At 36.4% G+C, this 23,081-nt stretch overlaps 1 protein-coding gene across 1 annotated transcript in view; it reads left to right on the top strand.

Moving 5' to 3' along the window:
- Positions 1-23,081, top strand: part of mpped2a (metallophosphoesterase domain containing 2a) — a 66,768-nt gene that overhangs the window by 24,370 nt on the left and 19,317 nt on the right. Inside the window, exon 4 of the mRNA XM_051900668.1 lies at positions 6,650-6,875. Coding sequence (XP_051756628.1) covers positions 6,650-6,875 — 226 coding nt within the window. The remainder of the gene's footprint in view (positions 1-6,649; positions 6,876-23,081) is intronic.

The following is a 23,081-nucleotide window of genomic DNA, read 5'->3' as shown; positions in this document are numbered from 1 at the left end:
GGTAGATTTAAGGGTGGGTTAAGGTGTAATGGATGGGTCAAAAACAGATATTAATTACAGATGTAATTACAGGCAGGTATTTTAAAATACAAGTACAATGTAGAAACATGTATGTACACAATAAGTGCATTGTTTCAAATGATTAAAGGTTTAATTCACCCAATTTCAAAACACTGCTTCATGAAGCTTCGAAGCTTTACGAATCTTTTGTTTCGAATCAGTGGTTCGTAGCGCGTATCAAACTGCCAAAGTCACGGGATTTCAGTAAACGAGGTTTCGTTATGTCATAAGTGTTTCAAAATTTAAATGGTTCACGTGACTTTGGCAGTTTGAGCTTGATGAAGCAGTGTTTTGTAATCACCCATCACTAGATATTGTTGAATAAAGTTGTTATTTTGGCACACAAAAAGTATTCTCGTCGCTTCATAACATTAAGGTTGAACTACTGTAGACACATGAACTGTTTTAAACATGTCTTTAGTACCTTTCTGGGCATTGAAAGTGTTAATTATCTTGCTGTCAATGGGGGACTCACTGAGCCATCGGATTTTATCAAAAATATCTTAATTTGTGTTCTGAAGATGAATGAAGGTCTTACGGGTGTGGAACGACATGAGGGTGAGTAATTAATGACAGAATTTTTATTTTTGGGTGAACTAACGCTTTAATTTAAATGTAAGTACATAGTAGTTAAGGTGACCTATCGTAATATAAAGTGGGACCAAATTTTTTACCCCAATGGTTGGGTTTGTCCATATTTGTCCTAAACATGGGTTAAAACAACCCAGCATTTTTTAGAGTGTACTTTTTACTATAGTTTAGATATTTAATTAATTTTAAGTAATCCTGGCAAGTTGCCATTTCAAAGTAGCTTCCCTGGCACTTGTATTTGTACTTGCAGAGCTTGATTTTTGATGTCACAGGCTCTTAGTTTGTCCTTCGCCTCGTCATTCCATCCATGCATACTCTCTTGTCACACACGGTTGAAATAGTGCATCAGAAGGGATGAAACGGAGAGAGCTGTCAGCAGTCTTTCCATCCCTCCATCTATCAACGTACTTGACGCCACATTTTTTTCATATCCAGCATGTGACACCAGCAGCTTTTGAAGTGCTTGGTGGTCGGAGAACGCTCCGACTTTCTTATTATTCACGTCCCAAAGGAAACCTGACGATGAAATTATTTTTCACATCATCGCTTTTTGTTGTAAACACACAGCTGGGCGCCGATAGATAATCTCATGACGGCTGAAAGCTGTCTTCTGTCAAAAACATGTTTGGATAAAAGAGTTTAGGCACTTTAAAACAAATCGTTCCCTCGAACATGACGTGATGATGGAGTAGTTTATATAAGCCTTTTGACGAACTCAAAGAACGTCGCTCAGATCAGCCTGTAGTGGATCTTCGGGAAAACTGATTTTTTGTGTTTTTATTATCCGAGCCAAAGCATTTCAGTTATATTTTCCCTAGTTCCGTAGTATAAATGCTTGCATTTCTTTCCAAGGTCGCTACTTTGTTCTTTAGCAGTGGGGGACAAATGATACAGGAGAAAAAAAACATGAAGGGACTTTATAAATGAAACTTGCAAGGGGAAATTGGTGTTGTTTATATTAGACCTTTTAAATACTGCTGGGTTTGTCATTCCTCTCTTTTTTCCTCTCTCTCTCTCTCTCTTTCATTTGCTTCATTTACCATGCATTTTCTTGAAGCGTAGCTTGCTTTTGTTTGTTTTTCTGGCAAGAAAGCCCAGCCGCTAATCGTTGTCATTGATCATGGTTTTTGTTGATAAGTGGGATCAATTCTTAGGAATCGTTCAGTGGGAATGAGGTTTCTTTGCTAAAGTTCAGTTCTGCTCGATATCTCGCCCGTGAGATCTGACCTGTGCTTCTCCGCACGGGATTCATGGGTGCAAACATGGATCTGTGCACCATAAATAAGGAGCTTTTCTAGGTCTTGACTTCGTTTGTCTGAGTTCACTGTTTATTTCTTTGATCAATGCAGGACAGCCAATAGATCCCATGTCAAATAGATCAGCTTTGTTTCTTTGTTTTGCAATGTTGTGAGAGCGGCAAAAGAAAGTGTTTGCATGGTTTTAAACAATAGATGCTGGGATATAGGGGTAGTTCACCCTAAAATGACAGTTCTGTTATAATTCACTCATTCTCACGTCATTGCAAACCTTTGACTTTTGTTGAATTGAACAGGAAAGGTTTATTTCTGAAGAATATCCAGCTTGCTCTTTACAATAAAAATCTACCTCTCCAGTAGGGGTGGGTGATATGACCAAAATCTTATAATCTTATATCATGATATGAGGAAGCAGTCAGTGATAAAACAGGAACAAAGAAATTAATTACAAGCAATAGGACAAAAAACTACAATAGATCAAAGGCACAAATGAAATAGACCTACCTGAAAAACGGCAAGCACTAGATAGGCATATAAATAGGCTACTACATAAATTGTATAAAGTAGGGCTGTCAATAAATTTAATTGCGATTAATCGCACACCCGTAATCGCGATTAATCGCACATTTATCGTGAAATTAAGCATACACCATTTATCTTGTTTTACACGTCCATTTTGCCATCATTGCCTATATCCAGCAAAGTAAACCATCAGATTGAAAGTGTGATATTCACAAAACTGTATTTTTCAGCTTTTTTCAAGGTAAATTTAGATGTCTTTTCAAAAAAGGACACCAAATGACCAAATGATATGATTTCATATAATTCATACATTTATGTACACCAAAGCACCCATGAAAAAAAAATCACAGCAAAAAAAGTTTCAGAATTCACAATGTATAGTTGGCCTGTGTGCAACAGCAAAGAGCTTGTTTACATTTTAGACAAGTCAAGTTGCGATACTGAACAGGACCACATGGAGATGCCAAAAAACCTAAACCAACCGCCTTGACCTGCATATATACTAAAGTACACAGCAACGTACACAGGACAAATCCAAACATTATCCTGAATGTGTGTGAAAACAATGTGAATGTAATATTCATATCATCTGGCCATACAGCGGTGGGATGTTTCGACGTTCCATTCAGACAGGAACAGCGCGATGCAGGAGGGCTCACGCTTTTCAGATACAATGATGCAATATGACAGAGATTTTGTGTTTAAAAGTGAAACAAACACTGGAATGAATAATTCTCTCTGCCATCTCTGATATAATCAGCATGGACTTTAAGATCATCTAACTGCGTGATGTAAATTACATTATGGCGCAATTTCACATGCTTCCGTAATTTTTTTTTTCATGAAATGCATTAAATTATTTTAACACGTTAAGGATTAAGTGAAAGTGAACCTTTTCGGTTATATTTTCGCAAAATGCAGCAATAAGCACGATTATCTGGTGTGCGTTCAAGCCCAATAAGTTGCCAAAAAGAACTCAGTTCAGTACTCACACGCTGTATTGTAAACCAAATAGTATGATTTCTTCACAAATCAGACAATTTGAATAACAGCTTACATTTTGCTCTGTTTATCACAAAAGTAGATTTTTTTTAATGATACTTTTATGATGCTTTTTTGACCCAGTCCCCATTTCCTTCGTAATATGAAAAAGTGAACAGGATATTCTTCAAAAATGAATATTTTGTGTTAAATGAAAGAAGAAAAGAAGACATTCTAGTTTGGAAAAACCTGATGGCAAGTAAATAATGACAGAGTTTTCATTTTTTAGGTGTACTGTTCCTGTAATTTATGATTGAACTTTTTGTGATTTGTGCTGTTGGGCTTTCTGGTGCCATGTGCTCATTGTTTTTAATTCTATCCATCAAATCCCACATGTTTTTTTGCAGCAGCGGTTCGAACAACTTGACGAATGTGATTGCGCTGCTCTGTTTTCAACAAAACGCACATGTTCTCTACCAGCCATCCTTCAGTTACAGATGTTTACGGTGTGTAGTTTATTTTCACTAATTTGATTTACATTCATTACGCACAGCGATTGCCAAACTGTGCCCCGCGCCCGTCCTCTGATGTAAATCAAATTCAAACAGTGAGGCTAAACCCAAATCCCTTTGACTTTAAGCAGTTTCCCATACTCCACATACCTTCCCATATGTTCCTCCTCAGCTTCTTCAAAGTAATAAACAGAGTTTATACTCACAGTCCTCTTTGAAAAATACATTTTGATGGCAATAAAATGTTGTAAAAATCCCTGCGGGGACGCAGAAGATGCAGTCGGTGGGGAGGTAATTGCATTCTAGGCCTTTTTCTGCCGTAGAGAGGCTGGCACGAAGCTCGTCCGCCGGGGGTTTGTGATTCGGTTTTGTGCGACTGGAAAGCTCCATGTAAATGGATCCGTGATGGCGTTTGGCTGAGCTGAAAGATGGGCTCCTGTTATTAGATTAGACTGGGATTTATGATATATCCCAGTCTATATAGTGCAGAGCGCGTGGAAGGAGCAAGAAAGTAAATTAAACTGCTGGGAAAGTGTTTACTTTTAAATCAGTTTATCTTTTTATTTTCTTTATACTTCGGTCAAGTGTTTTGCTCCTTTCTGATGCCTTTACAGTTCCAAATTTAATTGGCTTTTATTGTTTCCCAAAAAAGAGACACTTCCAATTCAAACCGCTAAAAAGCCTTCATTAAACTGGGTATTTCATAGTAGATTTTATTTTATTTTTTTTAAATAATGGTCTGCAAAGAGCACCTTCAAACATATTATTTTATAGAGCTTCTGAGCATACCAGATTTGTATTGTTTTTTTTTGTTTTTTTTTACTTTTATTAAAAAAAAATTGTTTGCAGTCCCATTTTGCTTTGTGTTCTGTCTGAAAAGCGTCTTGTTTCATCTGTATTTTGGTTGGTGAAATATTTTTGTTCTTTTGAAGCGTTCCATATGTGTTATGCAATCCACTGAGAGATGATCTGTGTGTGTGTGTTTTCCTGTCTGAGGATTGGCACATAGTGAGAGCGCACTCTTTCTGTTCGAGTTCTGTAAAGAACAACTTCCCCTGTTGCATTATCCTGATGTACCAGCACAAAAGAGCTATGCTGTAAGGATGGAGGCTGAGGTGAGAAAGGGAAAGAGGAAAAAGCCTTTAAAATGCAGCGGCTGTGACTTTAATAAATATTTGTTGCTGTTCAGGATTGCTGTTGTGTTTTTTAGCACACTTTCTATAGAACGGAAAAGAAAGGCCATAATGGCCTGGAAGACACATACTGTATCTAAATCTGTGACTAAAAGTATTTCTGAGATGTTTTAGCTGAAAGGTTTTTTAGCCAAAGTTGTCCAGGAAAAAAGTAGACTTTAAACAATACATCTGCTGTTATAGACAGTAGCGTGAATAGAGAGGTAAAGAAAAATACTTTGGTGTATGTTTTGTTGTAATGGCCTGTTTCCACTCGCAGAGTCCTGTTTTTCATTATCTGACTTCTCTTCAGGATCACAATAACCTTACATGAACTTCAGCAGAGCATTTTTTTAACATACATTCACACCGTGTCCTAACCAGACGTGAGTTCTATTGACAGGCAATCTGTGTATCCATTCTGAATGCAAACCAGTGTGTAACTTGATGCAATCTCAGCCAATCAGAAGATGTTTAACATGCAGTTATGGGGTGCAGGATTTTGGACCAATGAGATTTCTCTGTGGGTACATTGTTAGCTTACACTACTATTGTTAAAATTTGAACATATATGCTAACCAGTACTTAAATAGATTTATTTTTTTAAATATGTTCTTCCAATGGGATATTAAATGAACATGATTTTTTTTTTATATAACAAATTAATTACCATTAACAAAAATTATTATATTTTTTAAAATAGTTTAGATTTGTAAAATAGCCAATATATACTCTCTTCTATTATTAAACATCATTTATCAATTTAATATTAATAACCTATACAATGTATTCATATTTGGGGGAAATATTTTTGAGTCATGAACAATGTATTTAAACAAGTTTCAGTTGTTAAATAAAAAAAAGTGTTTAAATTCATTTTTTGACTGTTTTTATGTCAGGCGGTACAACCAAATAGTTGTATGTATATACTGTAGTTGTACCACCTGACATGGAAAGTGTACCAACCTACCCATACTTGAAATTAGCAGTTTTTACCAGTATTTGAGAGAGATCTACAAACCTTTTCACTCTGCCACAAGGATCAGTTGGGGTCTTTTTATCATGTTTACTTCTATTATCTTGTCAATTCATAATAAAAGAGCCATGTAGTTGTGCCTCTTCAAATTGCTGGACAAAACTTTTTCAATTATCTCAACAGCTGATATTTATAAAATGTTTATATGAAAGGTTTCAAACCTAAAATGATGCCATAGTCTTTCGTTTTTAATTTTTTATTATTAAGACACCATTTTAAATAGTTTTCTATAGTTCGTTTGGACAGTTGCACCACCTGACATTTTAGGGGTTTAAGATAACAAAACATAACATAATATGTATTATTTAAATGTACAACGTAAAAATGAATTCAAACTAAATAGATTTTATTGAATAAAGTTTTATATGTCACAAATTATTTTAAATGGAAATAATGCTCTTGGACACACAAGTATGCACGTCATGTCATTGACCCATATATATATGAAATATGGAAATTGATTATGAGGAAAAAGAATTATAGTTCTGATTTAACGGATGAATTTGTTTGGTGTTGCAGGTAGCCTGCCATATGAGTTCAAAGTGGTGATCGCTGGGAATCATGAGCTGACCTTCGATAAGGATTTCATGACGGAGCTGGTCAAGCAGGATTACTATCGCTTTCCCTCCGTGTCCAAGTTGAAACCCGAGGACTTTGACAATGTTCAGTCTCTCCTGACAAACTGTGTTTACCTGCAGGACTCTGATGTCACCGTCAAGGGATTTCGAATATACGGCACACCATGGTAAGTTCCTCATGCACTTAAATCAAATGTCATTTTAAAATCTCTGAATTGACTCAGAATTGCGTATTGTTGACAGTCATTTGATATTCAGAATGATGTCTGTTCGCTTTGTTTTTCTGTATATATCGTCATCATCTTATACTTTGTTTATGGAGATATACGTTTGTTTATCATTGTTTGGCAACATATATATTTTACAGGTTTATAGATTAACAGAATTTGTATCAGTGATTCATTCTTTTTTCATTTGTGAGAGAATATTGCGAGAAGATTAGCCAGACTTTGTCAGTTTTGTTTAAAGTGACGGCAGCAACTACATTCACAACACATTAAACCTCTGTTATGTGATCTAGATATTAGTTTGATATTATCCACCGGTAATTTGATTTACATTATTGGTCAATATTGGTTATTGGTTAATATTATTTTTCCCGTCAACGCAACTTTGGTTACATCAGCAGAAAAGATATGTGACTTCAGGTGGTGAAAATTCTTAGTTTTTTATGAAAGATTATATATGTATATGTATGTGTTTATATTGGTAAAAATAAGTAAGATTTTTTGGAAATGTTTTTAAAGAAGTCTCTTCTGCTCACCAAGGCTGCATTTATTTGATCAAAACTACAGTAAAACAGTAATATTGTGGAATATTACAATTTAAAATTTCTATTTTAATATGTTTTAAAATGTATTCCTGTGAGGCAAAGCTGAATCATTACTCCAGTCTTCAGTGTCACGTGATCCTTCAGAAATCATTCTAATATACTGATTTGCTGCTGCTTATGATTTTTACATTTACGTTGCTGCTTAATAGACCATTTGGGTGTTTGCAAACAGCAATGACATGTTTTGTGGGTGGAGCCTACCTGGTGGCAAATAATTACAGTTCTGCAGTCTATGGAAGCCTCGAAATAAAAGAATAAAAAAAGGTAATTCTGAGTTTATATCTCACAATTCAGTTTTTTTACACCTTGCAATTCCGAGCATTTATCTCACAATTCTGAGAAGAAAAATCTGAATTGCAAGATATAAACTCGATGTTCTGCCTTTTTTCCTCAGAATAGCGGGTTTATATCCTACAATTCTGACTTTTTTTTCCTCTCAGAATTGTAATATAAACTCTGAATTGCTAGTTATAAAGATTTTCGAGATATAAACTCGAAATTGCAAGAAAAAAGTTAGAATGGTGAGATGAAAAATGTTATAGGTTTAAATGTTATCAATGTAAAATGTTACAGGTTTAAATATTATTTCATGCTGTAACTGTAGGGCTAATACATTGACACCTATGAACTGCATATATGAATATTATGTATATCTCTTGCTTACATCAAATTCATGCTTTAATGGTAGGGTTATCATTGCAGTTTTCATCAGTCCAGTCTGTTCGTTCAGTGACTTTCAAACATAACCGCTTCAAAATTCTGTAAAAATGAAGACCATCATTTTTTGCATTCTGATTCTGACATCTAATGGCACAACGAGACACTTTTCTCTTATTCCGTGGGTTTCGCCCATTTTCCTCCACTTTTTACTGCTGTTTTTCTGCCACCACAACTGCAGTGACATCTGCTCCCAAATGGTCAGTATTTTGGTAGATACTGATACATTTATTTCAGGATTCTTCAAATGAATAGAAAGTTCAAAAGAACAGCATTTATTTGAAATAGAAACCTTTTGTAACATTAAAAATATCTTTACTGTCACTTTCTGTGATGGTGCCACTGCAAACTAGTAAACAAGACGGCCTGAGAAAGCACCTCTCCGTCATTCCCATACTCCATCCCTGTGTGTTTTCTCGGATGCTCTGATCCTCTTGGAACCTGTGTGTTTTTCTAGCGCTGCTGTGGGAATTCGCTCTATTGGGCAGCATATTTAGCTGCACCTCTGCCCTACTTCCTGTTTCCTTAGCATCCATCTAAAAAGATAAAATGGCCCTGAACTATAATTATCCCGCACAACATCTTTAATGCTTCCTGGCATTTTCTATTTTTGTGTCTTGCCCCCTAGTCTTTGTTTTCCTCTGTGTTTTTTCCCCTCTTAAGAGCCATTGTAAGATTCACCTCTTGTGCTGTCTTGGTTTTGTCTATAATTAGCTGTGAAATGGAGTTAAAAAGGGCGTTGTAGAGGGCATCCCTCAAAATGTAGCGAAGCAGACAGTGGGGAAGCGGAAAACAGAGGGAGGAAGTGGCGAAGGAAGGAAGGAAGCCCCCTGTGGCCCTTTAGCGTGAAAGCTGCTAAATGTCTGTTGTGACAGCGTGGGGTCTTGTGGGAAACGAGGGGAAGGGGGCCGGCGGGTGGATACTGTGATAACTCAGCACACACACATACACAGATGGCCGTGAGGTGGTCAGTCTGACCAGCAGCATGAGGCCTCGCTACCAAAGCTTTGGGTGGCCCCGGTGTGGCGTGTGGCTCATCTGGCTGAGAAATTTGAGAAGCCGGCTAATTTGTATTACCATATTGTCACACCATTGAATCTGTAACATAAGTCAGAAGCCCCAAGCGCTGCTGACTCATTCCCAAGAGTGAAAACAGAGAGAAAGAGGTCTAAAAGAAAAGAAAGATATCCATAAAGCTAGCTTGATGGACAGATGGAGACAGTAATGACATACTTTGAGACACAGAGGTGAACGGTGACAGCGGAAGGGCTGGAAAGGGAGATAGCAAGAGGACAGGTGTCAGAAAAGGGAGAAATGCATAAAAAAAAATTAGAAAGCACTGATGCAGATAGACATGGCAGTGGCTGTATTGATGGGAACACATCATGTGCAGACACGCTTCGGGAATTAAATACATCTTCACACCAGGATCTTGTTCTTGAAATTGTCAGAGATATAAAAAGAAGATTTTATTTTGTATTATTGCATGAACATAGTCTGTTAAATGTAAAGTGAAAATCAGAATGGTTTTCAGTACCTTTTCCTCTTGTTTAGTGAATAGAAATACCTTGCCTACTTTACTTTTTTGGCATGAAATCACGTTCTTAAACATTCATTTACATTTTAGCATAATAATTTAGAGGAATAGTTTGCACAGAAATGAAAGTGATGTCAGGTTTTATCAGTGAATTAGTGTCATTTTAGTAGTATTTTTATACTACTATAGTATATTTATCAATATTTTGAATTTGCATTTAGTTTTATATATTTAAAATTTTCATTTTAGTTTGAGTTTATTTTATGCACGTTTGTCATTTTTATTAGTTTTAATCACCAAAAATTATTTTTAAAAGTTTTAGTTTTAGATAACAACAACACTGCAGTGAATAACTTAAATTTCAGCCCGTTCATGCATTTATTAACATCTTTTCCAACAAAAGACAACATTTGATAACATGTTTTTACTCCAAACTCACTTCATAACGACAGTTGAGCATCCATCTGTGAGATGATGTGGCTTCTTACACAGAATAAGGCAGTCATGTGTTTATTAGTCATGTTTAATCAAAGCGTTTTAATCTTCTGTTTATTCAGCTACAGCAATAGTATGATGCCCATAGGGATTTCCTGGAATGACATGTGTTATCTACTTCTACGGCAGGGCATATTTGGAGTTTCTGTGCAAGAGCGCCCTCTGGCTTTCAGATGGAGAAGCATTTACTACTGATCACAGAGCCGTACAGCTCTGACAAGCTGCGCATTAAATAATCGCAGCCTTTGCCAAATCGTGTGCGATAAAATTTGCGATAAATCGCGATATATCGTGCAGCCCTAATATGTGTGCAGTTAAACATGTAGCCTTTTAAAGTATACTCCATTTGATAGCGTGCGCGACATGCACTCTAGAAAGTTTCATCTTTGTCCAGTGTCTGCACTATTTTTCTCCAGAAGTTATGACCACTAAAATGTCTTTGTATTCTTTTAAACTAAAGTTGCAGGTATCTCAAAACACCCTCACACAAGCGCTTGTCAATGTGGGCCTCTGTTGTTGTCGCAGTCTGCGGTATTTTGTTGTTTTTCCATCTCTTTAGTTTTGTTTTCTACTGTGAAACAATGGCCCGGGCCAGTGATGACACCTTGTGGAACAACTGATTAGTGCAAAACAAATTTAACGTGCGACGAAATGTGCACCACGCCCACTGTACGCGGACCCTCGCGCATTCGTAAAAACGAAGTATACTTTGGGTATAGTATACTTTTTTCTTCAATCAGCTACTTAGAAATATCTGTTTGACATTTACCAGTGTGAAATGCACCTGTCTTCAGTCCAGAGAGATGTGTGTTGAGAAGTTGAAGTTAGCAGCGGTAAAGACTCCTAACATTGACAACCTATGGTTAAAGGGATAATTCAACCAAAAATGAAAATTGTGTCATCATTTACTCATCCTCAAATAGTTCCAAACCTGCATAAATTTCTTTGTTCTGCTGTACACAAAGGAAGACATTTGGACGAATGTTTGTAACCAAGCAGATCTCACCCCCTTGGGTGAACTATCCCTTTAAGAGTCTTAAAAGCTGAAGCTTTAAAAAAAAAAAAAAAAACTCCTTGTTTTGTAAATTTTATTTTTAAAAGTTCATGCTTCAGAAAATGTTGATGTACATTACCGTTTAAAAGTGTGGGATCAGTAAGATTGCTCCCAGACTGCAGTTATTTTATTAAAAATACAGTAAAAACAGTAACATTGTGATATATTATTGCAATTTAAAATAGCTGGTTTCTATTTGAATATATTTTAAAATGTAATTTATTTATGTGATGGCCAAGCTGAATTTTCAGCAGCCATTACTCTCCATTATTAGTTTCTTTGTCTTATTGGCAGCAGACTTTTGAACTTTTGACTTTATTCTTCGTTGAGAGAAGGACAAGTATGGAAAAGTAAAAATCAAGTTACTTATGGCTAACTAAGAACCAAATATAGATGTAATGATAAAGGTTCCTATAAATGTGTATTTTTCTTTCTTACTCTGGCAAGCTCCTGTGTGCATAGCGACTGAAAACCCAGACATCTTTCAGGAAGTGGCCTTTTGTTCAGGAACATCCTGATGGTTTTGTCTGCTCCCAGAGATCAAACCCTGGCCTGACCCCAGAGAACCACTTCCACAAACAAACCCACACAACACGATAAAGCCTTTGAAATTAAAGGACAAGAAAATATGAATTGAGATAAAAAGACTCAAAAGTCAACATGCAGATCCATTTTCATAGACCAAGGTCCTTATGGATACTGGTAACTTTGGTATGCAGATACAAACCTAAGAAATTCTAAATGAATTCAAAAGCTTCGGTTTTCAGGTAGAATTGAGTTTTATAAAAACTTGTGTATGTCAGTAGACTATTTTCGCGATCCTTGTTGTCCTAGACTTAAGATGAATGTGAAGTTAGTAAGTTCGATTAATTTCTGTGAATCAGATCAAACTGTCCGATTCAATGAATCTATTGATCTTTCAAGCCATTTCAGAACAAACGCGCGCCAAGCCGCTGGTGGAGATTTTTGGAGGTTGAAGGGTTGATGAATGCCTTCAGATGGGGCACAATGAGTGAAAGCCGTATGAGGGGTCATGGTACTCAGGTTTTAAGAAGAAGGGTGGGGGTGTCTGTCTGGCTTTTTAAAGCTTCATGCTAGCAGTAATCCCCCTCAAAGCCTGACCCGTCTGCCAGTGTTGTTGCCGTAAGGGTCACGTGATACAGTTCAGATGGGGTGAGTCCTTCTAGTAGTCAATCTGGGCGTAAGACCAGCGCCACTCCCCAGGGGTTTTGACATACCCTTATACTCTCTTATGAGATTCAATTCCTTTAAACTTCAGAAGAATATTCCTGGCATGTTTTCGTTGTGGGCACAATAAGTATTTGCCTTAAAGATGCCAAGCTGTGACAGATTTTGCCATTTATAAAGCAATAAAAACAATATTTAGAACAATGTTAATGGCTTTTACAACGTATCCTTATCCTTAACTTGAAATATGGAGTGGAAATTGGCAAGTATACTCTATATTTTTAAATAATTCTTTAATTGTTATGAGTATGTTAATATTAGAACTGATCAGTAGATATTTATTGTCAATCGATTAAAAACTTAAAAACTGTTGGTTAGTGCAGTTCAAAATCGTAATATATATATTGTAATATCGTAATCGTAATATATATGTAATAATCGGAATTTTTATATATGTGTGTGTGTGTGTGTGTGTGTGTTATAAAAATAATATATTATAATATAATAGACATTTATTTTACAAAATTAATTGATATAGCAAGTTTACATATCCTAAATTTATTTTTATTAAACATTTTTAATATGTTCATATATTTTACTTTTTTTTTTTTTTTTTTTTTTTTTTTTGTTATTTACTTTATGGCTTTAGTATATGATTTTAAAGATGATTTTAGATTATTTTAGATGATATATGATTTTAGAATATGACGTACTACGATACCAAGTTTCACATGTTGACAAAAATAACTAAATAGAAAATCATCCAGATCTTGAATGATTTTGCTCGATCCTAACTTTACTCGAGTGTATTCGACGCTAGTCTGGATCCTGTGAGAGTTTGGCTGTGTTGGGTAAATATTTCTCTGTGGCTCAAACGGGGCTGGTGGTGCAGGCGCCAGGCTCTTCTCTCGTTTGTGTTGGCCCAGCGCCCTTAGCCCACGTCCAGTTCTGTATGATAATGTGAAAATCCCCCTCCATCCACAGGCACTTGCTCCGGCGCTCGCTCGTACTTGCACACAGAGACACTTATCCTCTTCCACTGTTCTTATATGCTGTGAGAGTAATCCTGAGCCGTTGATAATATCTGTCTCTGTCACCCCTTATCTGAGCATAGAGTGATTGATAGTGTGTGGAAAAAGACCTCACAGAACCAGAGAAAGAAATGATCGCTTCTCTCTACCACTTCCAGATTATTGCGCACGTTTGATAACTGCTGGAAAATATTGAATTCGAGACACCTAATCCCGTTATTTTAAGCGTACCGACATTCCTTGCATATTATAGCTTCATCATAATTTCACACACTGACAGTAGAGCAGGATCTTAACCCTTACAAGAATTTACTTTGGTGAGTTTCCACCAGAATCATCATAACTAAATTGGCAAAACTCACCGCCATGATGCTAGGGTGTTCTGGATGGTTGTTTTCAGCCAAAATAAAAGCTCAATGGTTTAAGAAAAATTAAGGCAGCCATATAGACTGCCCAGCCAAAAAAAAAGTTGCTGTTTGGATTTGAATAGGGAAATCCTTAAGAATCTATGAAGGGATTGTTATTACAGTGATTATTATGTTTCTAGCATGTTATATGTTTGGCAACGGTTCTTTTAACCCTTAAAGATGGAGTGTGTAGCTTTTTATTTCTTAAACAACCATGTAGGAAGACACACCATGGCCATATTCCAGGATGACAATGTCAAGATTCACCAGGGTTAAAACTGTGAAAGAATGGTTCAGAGAGCATGAAGAATTATTTTCACACATGAATAGGCACCTCTGAGTCCAGACCTTAATTTTATTGAAAGTCTTTGGGGTGTGCTGGAGTAGACTTTACAGAGTGCTCACCTCTTGCATTGTCAATACAAGATCTTGACCAAAAATTGATGCACCTCTTGATGGAAATAACATCACAACACACAAGAGGTGCATCAATTTTTGGTCAAGATCTTGTATTGACAATGCAAGAGGTGAGTACTCTGTAAAGTCTCCTCCAGCACATCCCAAAAACTTACACTGAGGTTAAGGTCAGTGCCAATTCATGTGTGAAAATGATTCTTCATGCTCCCTCCCAACAATTATTTCACAGTTTGAGCCTGATGAATCAGGGAAGCCATAGTACTTTGTAAAAGAAAAAATCCTTAACACTCAAAGTAGTCATCAAAGATGAGAATCTTGGGCCCCAAGAGCCAAAGCAGTGATGTCTAAGAATTTTTTTACCAATATTTACCAAAAAAAGGTAAATATTTCTCTGGATATGACTATAAAAAGGTTATACCAGATGTTTAATCAGGCTTTTTTTTTTTTTTTTTTTTTTTTTTTTTTTTTTTTTTTTTTTTACATTTAGACACCTTCGTGTATGGCACTTGGACTAAGAAAACATACTGGGGGTGCAGGGTTTACATCTTAAGAAAAGTATGGACCATTTTTATATTTTGCTCAAAGTGACAAACTACTAAAAACAAACAACGTACATAATCTAATAATCAAAGCTCTCATCGTGAGCACAAAAAAGACGCCACGCGTTAACTTGTCACAAACCTGGTTTAGTTAAACGGTCAGAGTCGTTGCTGCATTCTCGTTTTCTGCAGTGTTTTAGCAAAAGTATCTACTTTTCTGCTCACGGTGTTTCTGCTACTGTTGTTAAAATAACCACATCATCTCTGCAGCTCTTAATGTGGCGCTTTAAGTCTTTAGCAGGAGAGAGAAGCAATGCACACAGAGCGGAAAGGGCTTGAATGAAGCGCGTTTGGCTCTGGATAAAAATATTAGAGAATATAGGGCCGAAAGACCATTACCGTAAACGACCCTGAGCGCTTCTGGTGTGAACCGTTCTGTTGTTTTGAAGCGCTTCTCACTTTAATCTGTAGAAATAGTAAAATGGCACAATTATGTCCCGCGGTTCACCATTTAAATACCACTGCTCTAAAACATACTGGGCCCCTGGATAGGACTCGGAATGCTTCTTTTTGGACCTGTTTTGTCTTCTATCAGATAAAAGTCTTGAGCAAGCCACAAGATTTGAGGCATGATTTATGTCCATAGCATGAACGATCCAGGATGAGCTACACGTCAAGGTTTAATAATAGATATTGTAGCTTTTCATTTAGCCAATGACAGATAGTGTCTATTGCAGGTTAAATGGCTTTTTGTTCAGATTTTGGACTCCTACTGAGACCTGTTCAAGTGAGAAGGTGTGAGTGTTATGTGTCCCTGGTGATTTGGTAATTTTAGTTTAGGGAACTTTGAAATGGTGGCACCAGGTGTTGGACTTACAGCCCGAGCGCTCTACAGTTCCCCGACTGAGCCGTGGGCTTAAAGCGGGACTCGTAATGTAGTCAGGTTACTGATACTGGGGGATTTAGGCAGTCGGACTTCATACAGACTTTATGGAGCCTACAGGCTGAGGGGGAGGGTTTCTGTGTGTGTGTGTGTGTGTGTGTGTGTGTGTGTGTGTGTGTGTGTGTGTGTGTGTGTGTGTGTGTGTGTGAGAATGGCTTTCCCAGGCCGAGTCACTCGGTTGACTGAATGAGTTTTAAATGGCGCATTTGTCATCACCTTTGCCCCACGGAGTGTGACGGGGCGCAGAGCTCCCCCTCAAAAACCTCCCGCAGCCCTTCTCACGTATACACTCACACACTCCATTCTTCCATCATTGGCTCATCATCCGACCCCCCTTGCTCTCCACGGTTACTCCTCCATCACATTCTCTCTGTCAGGCGAAGGGTCAGTGACAGCCGCTACTGTTCGAGATCCTCCTGACACATCCAACACACACACACACACACACACACACACTAATTTTGATTAATTTTGATCTTTCAGGGAGTCCACAAAGGGAGGTTTTACAATTTTGTCCTCTAAGTACAGCTAAGTAAACCCACACACACACATTTATCCATCAGCGTCCGGTCAGACATGGCTGATAAACCACAAACGACAGGGAAAGTTTGAGGAAATGGGAATTTCAGAATAAAACTCTTATTTGGTATTTGTTTGTTTGTTTTTCCCCATGCATTAATTATTTACCCTTCAATAAATGGGTCTTAGTGTTTGTTTTTCTTCAGGGCTAATTAGGATTTGCTGGAAATGTTTTTTTTTTTTTTTGTGCCAAATTATAATCTTTATTAATACTGTGTTGGTTGGTTGTTTTCCATTAGTTCTTCCTCTCTCTCACTCGCATTACACGTTTCTAAAAACCAAAGAGCATGTGAACTGAATAAAACAAAGCTTCACCAAAGCTTTTGTTTTTTATCATATTTTGTCATTTCTTCTTTTGTAAATTCACATGTATTTTTAGTCACAACAAGCCTGTTTCAAGATTAATATTAATAGTCTAAGGCCACGTTCACACAGCAGCAGAATACGGTTGTCAGTCCTGTATCTGAGTCCTTAATACAGTTACGTTTACATACAGTTTGGTTATTTACGGGAGTGACAACCATATTTTATAACCAAACTTACACCCGTAAATTTTCAAGACTCACAACCCTATTTTCAGAACGGAACCGGACTGGACAACTAGTTGTCTGTCACGTCATACAGTGCGAAAGAGACGCTTTGCGCTACACAAACGCATGTCTACTGTGCGTTGAGGGTTATTTTGGTGACCTCGACGGAGATATGAGCTGTGTGTCATCTGAAGGTTTTAGATCCAGTCATTGTTCTATGCGCAACTCAAATGCTCCGCTTTTCACCCAGATATAAAAGCTGCTGTTGTTTAATGAAGATTTGATGGATGAACTTGTGAGTCGTGGCTATTTAGATACTTGTCATGTCAAAAGTGATATGACTTTTCAGTTATATATATACTTATAGTTATATATATATACTTTGGTCACTATGGTAACTGGTAAGAGAATACAGACTTGACTCCTGTTGCACATTCATACAGATAGTATTCGAGATGCTACTGTAAGTTGCTGTGTGAACAGGACATTTCAAGACTCACACCCCTTAAGTAAATGTAGTTGTCTATCCCAAAAACCGACAGCGTGAATGTAGCCTATGATTAACACAAACTGTCTGTTCAAAATAAAATAAAAGAAACCTAGCATTGTGGATTTGTTCCTTTAATTTAGGGTCCAATTCTCACTGTTAACTAGTTGCTTATATTAGCTTGCATATTACTAGGATATTGGCTGTTTATTAGTACTTATAAAGCAGATATTAATGCCTTATTCTGCATGACCATATTCTACATCCCTTAATCCTACCCAGTACCTAAACTTAACAAATACCTTACTAACTATTTATAAGCAAGAATTAGGGGTTTATTGAGGCAAAAGTCATAGTTGGGCCAATGACATGACGGGTCATTTTTTTGTCCAAAGGTCTTAATAATAATAAAAAACAAAGATATGACATCCAAAGTATGTAAGGTAGTACAACTAGATCTCTTTTATTGAATCCAAAAGGTTTTAATTATATTTTGCTACATATAAAGGTATTTTAAAGATTTTGAAGCATCATTCGTTTTAACAGTCCTAAGGCCAATACAGCCATTGCATTTGTGATTAAAATATCTTAAATGTAATTTTTTTTTTTTTTTTTTTTTTTTTTTTTTAGTTGTGGCATGATTTCATAACATCATATATCAACATAGTGCAAAATGGTATCAAAATTATGTGTAGAAGTAGAAAGAATGTCCGGAAAAATGAATTTCATTGATGTCATTCGGAGTAACCAATATAAAGAGACCATTTTGGATCAAGTCATGCAGTCAATATCATGTGACAGGATGTGACATCATTCAGACACCTGCAAAGGACCACATGGTCGTGAAGCAAAGTAACTAACTCTCTTTTAACTATTTGAAAAATTTATGTTTTCACTTGCTCATACGCATGTCCCGAAACATCAGGTCATTCGGTACAACCGCTATAAAACATGGAAAATGTTGTAATATTTGAAAAACTTGTACTAAATATAAAATGTTTGATTGTCCTTTTGTTAGCTAGCTAGCAATCTAACAAGCTAGCTAGCTAGATATCAGCCTGTTAGTATTGTTTGAAAATATCGTCATTCGGTAAAACCAAACTTTTTTGGTGACAAATTTTGTCCATCTTGTAAAAAATGACAAAAGCAGTGTTAATTGATTATTAAAAACCACATAATCTCATTGTTAACACTTAATAAAACTTCAAAATTAATTATATAAAACCTCATTCGTCAATGACCCAGTTAATAGTTAACGAAATGTACCGAAATCGTACCGAACCGTGACCCCAAAACCGAGGTACATACCGAACTGTGACTTCCTAATATAAATATATATATATATATATATATAAAATATATAATTATTATACGTGTCTGTGTGTGTATTCCTTTAGATTAAAGAAAATCCTTCCTCCCCTCTTTCTTTATGTCCCTCTTTTTTTGTACTTCCTCCTTTCATTGAGTGCATGAATGGGATGGAGTCTGCTTTGCGTGTTTAAGATGCATAGTGGAGAAAAAAAAACACTTTGCCCTCTTTCAAGGAGGCGGAGGGGAAGGTTATGGGGGTAGAAATCACTGCAAGTACTAGAGGAGGGGGGAGGAGCGGCCCAACAGGAGAGGGAGGGTCGGAGGAGGTCGTCTGGGAAGCTTTGTGTCGTCTTTCCAGGGGCAGACACTACCTGCACTTGTCAGTGATTGCAAGGTGACCTTTGACCGGAGGGAGTGGCGGCTTGTCAACATTAATTAGCGGCCCATGTCTGGGTATGCTGCACAGACCCTCGGCCATGACCGTCAGACAGACAGACCCACAGCGGCAGGCGGGGTGACGGAGGGGTAGTGGCCCCCTCTCGGCTTTGAATGACTCTTTTCTCCTTTCGTGTCGGAGGTCATCGTGTAGCCGCGCTCAGCTAATTGTGCTTAAAAACGTGTTTCTATTTCTCCTGCCTTCTTTCTTCAGATTTAAACCGCATAGACGTTGCAAAAAACTGCTTGCCGTCATTCTGAAAAGGTGAAGGAAAACATATGGCAAACATCGATGATCTGTGATTAGAAAGACAGAGGTCTGTGCTGACAGGGCGTCAAACGGAGCCGGTGTTTGTTTACGTGTACGCACATATGTTAAGCGCTAACCTTCCCTGCACCGGGCCACGACTTACAAACCACACCGCGGCCCCCCTCAATCCATCAGTCTTGAGACCAAGCAGCCAGAGAGAGAGAATTAGCTATAATGAGAACTAGGACAGTTGCATGAATCTAATTACCCATGAAACGAGCAACATAGTAGTTCTGCTGTTGTCCAGGCCGTTGTTCGTCATACACACCAGGGGTTTTACATGCACAATGCAAACACAAGACGCCACACACTATCCTGACCTCATGTGTCTCTCCCGTTCATTACATTTATTAGATTTCAATGCTGTTTATTTTAGTATCAAAGGTCCTGAGTTTATTGCATGGATTTATGTAGGTGGATGTCATAACTTTTTTGTAGACATATTATATTTATGTTTATATATTTCTAGTTAAGGTGAAAATATACAAAATAAAAAGCCAAATGATCTCTTATGGCATTATGAATCTTGCGTGTTATATTACATTCTCCTGCGTTTAAAGAAAAAACAGAAATAAAAACACACTGAAATGAATTTGAGATAGTCATTACATAAAATATTAAATATATAAATATAAAAATATTATATATAATATGTATGTGTGTGTATGTATATGTGTGTATATATATATATATATATATATATATATATATATATATATATATATATATATATATGCCTGTGTATGTGTATATATATAAATAATTTACATTTTATATTCATTTAAAAAAGAATTTTACTTATTTATTTGTTTATTCATTCTCTCTTTGGAAATATGAGAGCTTTTAAAAAAAAAATGATCTCCAGAGGAAATGAAAGGTTTTTTTTTTTTTTTTTTATAAATGTTTTGGGCTAATACTATAAAAATACTGAGTATTTTGTTTTGTATTTATTTATATCTTTTTTTGTGTGTGTGTGTGATATGCACTGATAATGCACAATAATCACAAGTTTTCTTTTTGTAAGTATTTTATCTGATTATTTTTTGGTAGCAAAACACTTTGAGACCTGGAGAAAATGTATTAAATTGTTGAGGCAAATTATATAGACTAATAACATAAGTGTATACAAATTAAACCTCTAAATAATATTAGAAGATGTTTTCCAGCCTTTTAATTATTTGAAAACAATAATATGGCTTAATTTCTTCGCTGTGTAAAGAAAATGTAATATTTAATTAATAATATAAGCTTTTTTAGAATACTGAATTGTGCTTGTGTTTCACGTTGTTCCTTCTGCTTGTGTTCATATCCACAAGACTCAGATGGAAAAAAAACAACTGCCAGTTTATATGACATCCTGTCCATTGTAAGTGCCTATTCTCTCTGACCCTGACAACACCCTATATAGAAAGGTTAAGACAATAGCCTTTATCACCGTGGCTCTCTTTCTCACTCACATGGGCATTTATTCACTTACCCCCTTTTCCTGTTGACTACTAAAACCTTTGCCCTGGACTCCTTACAAGCGATATAAGGTGCACGGCTCAGTGGATTGTAGTGTCGCCCACCCTCCTCCCAGACTGCAGTTGATTCTAATCTCTTCCCTCCCAACAGCCACTACTTCTAGCAGAATAATGGAGATCTGTGTGAATAATGCTGCCTTCCTTCAAGTTCCTACTTATGGGTTCAGAAGCATGTTAAAGTGATTTTGGTTGGAATAAAATGCAATTTCTTTCTTTCTCTTTTTCACTTCCTGATAAAGACAGGAAGCTTTTAGCACTAGCTTTCAGTTGTAGTGCTAATACAGCAAAATGAAGAGCGAAAGATGCTCATTAGGCATTTAATTGATGCTTTATCTGTTGTTGTGTTCAAGTCATGTCGGAATTATCATTGAGTGCACATCAATGTTGCTGTAAAGTTGTTAGCAGTTGGAAACTTTCTTTAAGCCAAACTTTCCAAAGAGGATGAGTGTCAATTAAAGAATCACAACAAAAGCAAATTGTTATTGATCAATAAGTAGTTGTGAATGTTGACTATTTAGCATTTTATGTACTGTTGATAAAGAATAATGATAAAGCATGCCAGAAAATATGATTCATTTAACTGATTTATTATGAGACAGACTTTGTGAAACCAAACTATGTTTCCCATCATTCTTTGTGGCAGCACAAGTACACAGTTATGGCATCAGTTACACAACTACATGCATATCCTTCGTCGAGTGAGTCTGTTTCACTCCAAGCAAAATCATAATTATGACTAATATGTTTCGGCCATGATTTCTCAATTGACACTCATGCATATATGATTGAAGACAACATGATAAATGGTATGTCATGGTGGCCTACTGCTTTTGGTGAAGAATATGCATACATTTTAGCCAAATATTATGTACAGAATTTTTTAAATATAATTTTATATTAATATATACACTACCCTTTCAAGTTTGTGGTCGGCAAGATTTTTTTAAATCTTTTTGAAAAAAAAGCATCTTATGTTCACCAAGGCTGCATTTGTTTTATCACAATATAGTAAAACAGTAATAATGTGCGAAATATTATTACAATTTAAAATAACAGTTTTTTTAATATATTTAAAAATGTAATTTATTCTTGTGATGGTAAAGCTGCTGATTTAGTGCTCAAGACACATTTGTTATTATCAGTGTTGAAAACAGTTGTGCGGCTTAAAGGGTTAGTTCACCCAAAAATGAAAATTCTGTCATTAATTACTCACTCTCATGTCGTTCCACACCCGTAAGACATTCGTTCATCTTCACAACACAAATTAAGATATTTTTTGAAGAAATCCGATGGCTCAGTGAGGCCTGCATTGCCAGCAAGACAATTAACATTTTCAGATGACCAGAAAGCTACTAACGACATTTTTAAAACAGTTCATGTGACTACAGTGGTCCAACCTTAATGTTATGAAGCAACGAGAATACTTTTTGTGTGCCAAAAAAACAAAATAACGACTTTATTCAACAATATCTAGTGATGGGCGATTTCAAAACAGTGTTTCATGAAGCTTCAAAGCTTTACGAATCTTTTGTTTCGAATCAGTGGTTTGGAGCGTGTATCAAACCGCCAAAGTCACGTGATTTCAGTAAACGAGGCATCGTTACATCATAAGTGTTTAGAAATTTCAATGGTTCACCATTGGGGGCGTGATTTTGGCAGTTTGGTACGTGCTCCGAATGACTGATTCGAAACAAAAGATCCGTAAAGCTTCGAAGCTTCATGAATCAGTGTTTTGAAATCGCCCATCACTAGATATTGTTGAATAAAGTCGTTATTTTGTTTTTTTGGCGCACAAAAAGTATTCTCGTCACTTCATAACATTAAGGTTGAAACACTGTAGTCTCATGAACTGTTTTAAATATGTCTTTAGTACCTTTCTGGGCGTTAAAAGTGTTAATTGTCTTGCTGGCAATGCAGACCTCACTGAGCCATCGGATTTTATCAAAAATATCTTAATTTGTATTTCGTAGATGAAGGTCTTACAGGTGTGGAATGACATGAGGATAAGTAATAAATGACAGAATTTTCATTTTTGGCT

Source organism: Ctenopharyngodon idella, chromosome 7, assembly GCF_019924925.1.
Source record: "Ctenopharyngodon idella isolate HZGC_01 chromosome 7, HZGC01, whole genome shotgun sequence".
NCBI classification, from domain to species: Eukaryota; Metazoa; Chordata; class Actinopteri; order Cypriniformes; family Xenocyprididae; genus Ctenopharyngodon; species Ctenopharyngodon idella.
The sequence above is the reverse complement of the archived record's forward strand: the minus strand, read 5'-3'. Positions and strand labels throughout refer to the sequence as shown.